The sequence below is a fragment of the Austrofundulus limnaeus genome, unplaced genomic scaffold, assembly GCF_001266775.1.
Source record: "Austrofundulus limnaeus strain Quisiro unplaced genomic scaffold, Austrofundulus_limnaeus-1.0 Scaffold501, whole genome shotgun sequence".
Taxonomy (NCBI): Eukaryota; Metazoa; Chordata; class Actinopteri; order Cyprinodontiformes; family Rivulidae; genus Austrofundulus; species Austrofundulus limnaeus.
This window is the reverse complement of record NW_013952903.1, coordinates 311,094-313,180: the sequence shown is the minus strand read 5'-3', so window position 1 is coordinate 313,180 and position 2,087 is coordinate 311,094. Positions and strand designations below refer to the sequence as shown.

General features: G+C 51.7%; 1 protein-coding gene across 1 annotated transcript in view; it reads left to right on the top strand.

The window, feature by feature from the left end:
* The window catches only part of si:dkey-230p4.1 (trichohyalin), a gene marked incomplete in the record, with an annotated part of 21,870 nt that overhangs the window by 13,769 nt on the left and 6,014 nt on the right, over positions 1-2,087 (top strand). The window contains 5 exon segments of the mRNA XM_014025813.1: positions 592-738; positions 816-925; positions 1,235-1,376; positions 1,445-1,638; positions 1,735-1,862. Of these exon segments, the coding sequence (XP_013881267.1) occupies positions 592-738; positions 816-925; positions 1,235-1,376; positions 1,445-1,638; positions 1,735-1,862 (721 nt within the window).

Below are 2,087 nucleotides of genomic sequence, written 5' to 3'. Positions count from 1 at the left end.
CTTTAACTCAGTGGCTCCTGCTGTTGTCTCTGTCTCAGAGCAGGGACAGGTGTCTTCTGTAGCTTTAACTCAGTGTCTCTGTCTCAGAGCAGGGACAGGTGTCTTCTGTAGCTTTAACTCAGTGTCTCTGTCTCAGACAGGGACAGGTGTCTTCTGTAGCTTTAACTCATTGTCTCTGAACTCAGTGACTCTGTCTCAAAGCAGAGACAGATGTCTTCTGTAGCTTTAACTCAGTGTCTCTGTCTCAGAGCAGGGACAGGTGTCTTCTGTAGCTTTAACTCAGTGTCTCTGTCTCAGAGCAGAGACAGATGTCTTCTGTAGCTTTAACTCAGTGTCTCTGTCTCAGAGCAGGGACAGGTGTCTTCTGTAGCTTTAACTCAGTGTCTCTGTCTCAGAGCAGGGACAGGTGTCTTCTGTAGCTTTAACTCAGTGTCTCTGTCTCAGAGCAGGGACAGGTGTCTTCTGTAGCTTTAACTCAGTGTCTCTGTCTCAGAGCAGGGACAGGTGTCTTCTGTAGCTTTAACTCAGTGTCTCTGTCTCAGAGCAGAGACAGGTGTCTTCTGTAGCTTTAACTCAGTGTCTCTGTCTCAGAGCAGGGACAGCGTCCTGCAGCTCTCCTCCTCTGAGACGGTGCTGAGGCGGGAGGTGGAGGACACCCGAGATGCTTTGGACAAGATGTCCACTCTGAACACGTCTCTGGTCTCAGACAAGAGAGACCTGAGCAAACAGCTGCTGCAGGTAAAACCTCCTGCCCTGTGCCTTGCTCAGAGGCTCCTGGGCAGCTCACTGTAATCACTGTGACCATGTGTTACCAGTTGGAAGCTGAGCTGTCTGACAGCCAATCACAGCTGAAGACTGTGAGGTCAGAGGTCATGTCTCTGCAGAGAGACCTTAAAGCTCTGAACAAAGACTGCAGCCTCCTCAGGTGAGTTCACTGCACAACCACGTTCTTAATCCACATAATCCAGAATGAACACACATCCAGATTACACAGCATTTAATCCAGATTACACAGCATTTAATCCAGATTACACAGCATTCAATCCAGATTACACAGCATTCAATCCAGATTACACAGCATTCAATCCAGATTACACAGCATTCAATCCAGATTACACAGCATTTAATCTAAACAATGAAGTTTTAATCCAGATTACTCATAATTTAATCCAGGTTTGTTGGTGTTTTGTTTCGTCTGAACTTGTTCTTCTTCTTTGGTTTTTCTGTGGCTCAGAGCTCAGACGGAGGCTGACGCTCGTGTTGTTCTTCAGCTGAAGGAGCGACAGACAGAACTGGAGACACGTGTGGAGGAGAAGGAGGCGCAGCTGGTCTCCCTGGAGGAGGAGCAGCACACAGCAGAACAGCAGTTAGAGGAGGTAAGAAGGAGGCTCCATCATGTGACTCGTGTTGACCTGAATCATCTTTAAGCCTGTCTGATCCTCAGGTCTCCTCCCAGCATGCCTCGTTACGTAAGGAGCTGCAGGAGGTTCATGAGCAGCTGCGCCACACAGAGGAGGAGGTGACCAGGAGGCAGCAACAGCAGGAGGAGCAGCAGAGGGAGAGCAGGAGGCTGCAGGAGCAGTGGGAGAGTCTGAGGAAACACAAAGAGAAGCTGGAGGAGGAGCTTCAGGAGCTCAGGTACTAATTACACCTGATGACATCACCTGATGACATCACAAAGATGTAGCAGGTGAGCGTGACTCTGGCACCTCCTCCTCTCTGCTCCTCCTGCAGGTCCCTGTCTGTGTCGCTCCACCTGCAGCTCCAGCAGCAGCAGCAGCAGCTGATCCAGTCAGAGGTGGACAGATGTCAGCAGAACACCCACATCTGTACCCTGCAGAAGACCAAGGCCACCTTACAGGGTCAGTCCTGGTCCTGACCTGACCCGGGTCAGTCCTGGTCCTGACCTGAGCCAGTCCTGGTCCTGACCTGGGTCAGTCCTGGTCCTGACCTGACCCGGGTCAGTCCTGGTCCTGACCTGAGCCAGTCCTGGTCCTGGACCTGACCTGGGTCAGTCCTGGTCCTGGACCTGACCTGGGTCAGTCCTGGTCCTGGTCCTGACCCGGGTCAGTCCTGGTCCTGACCTG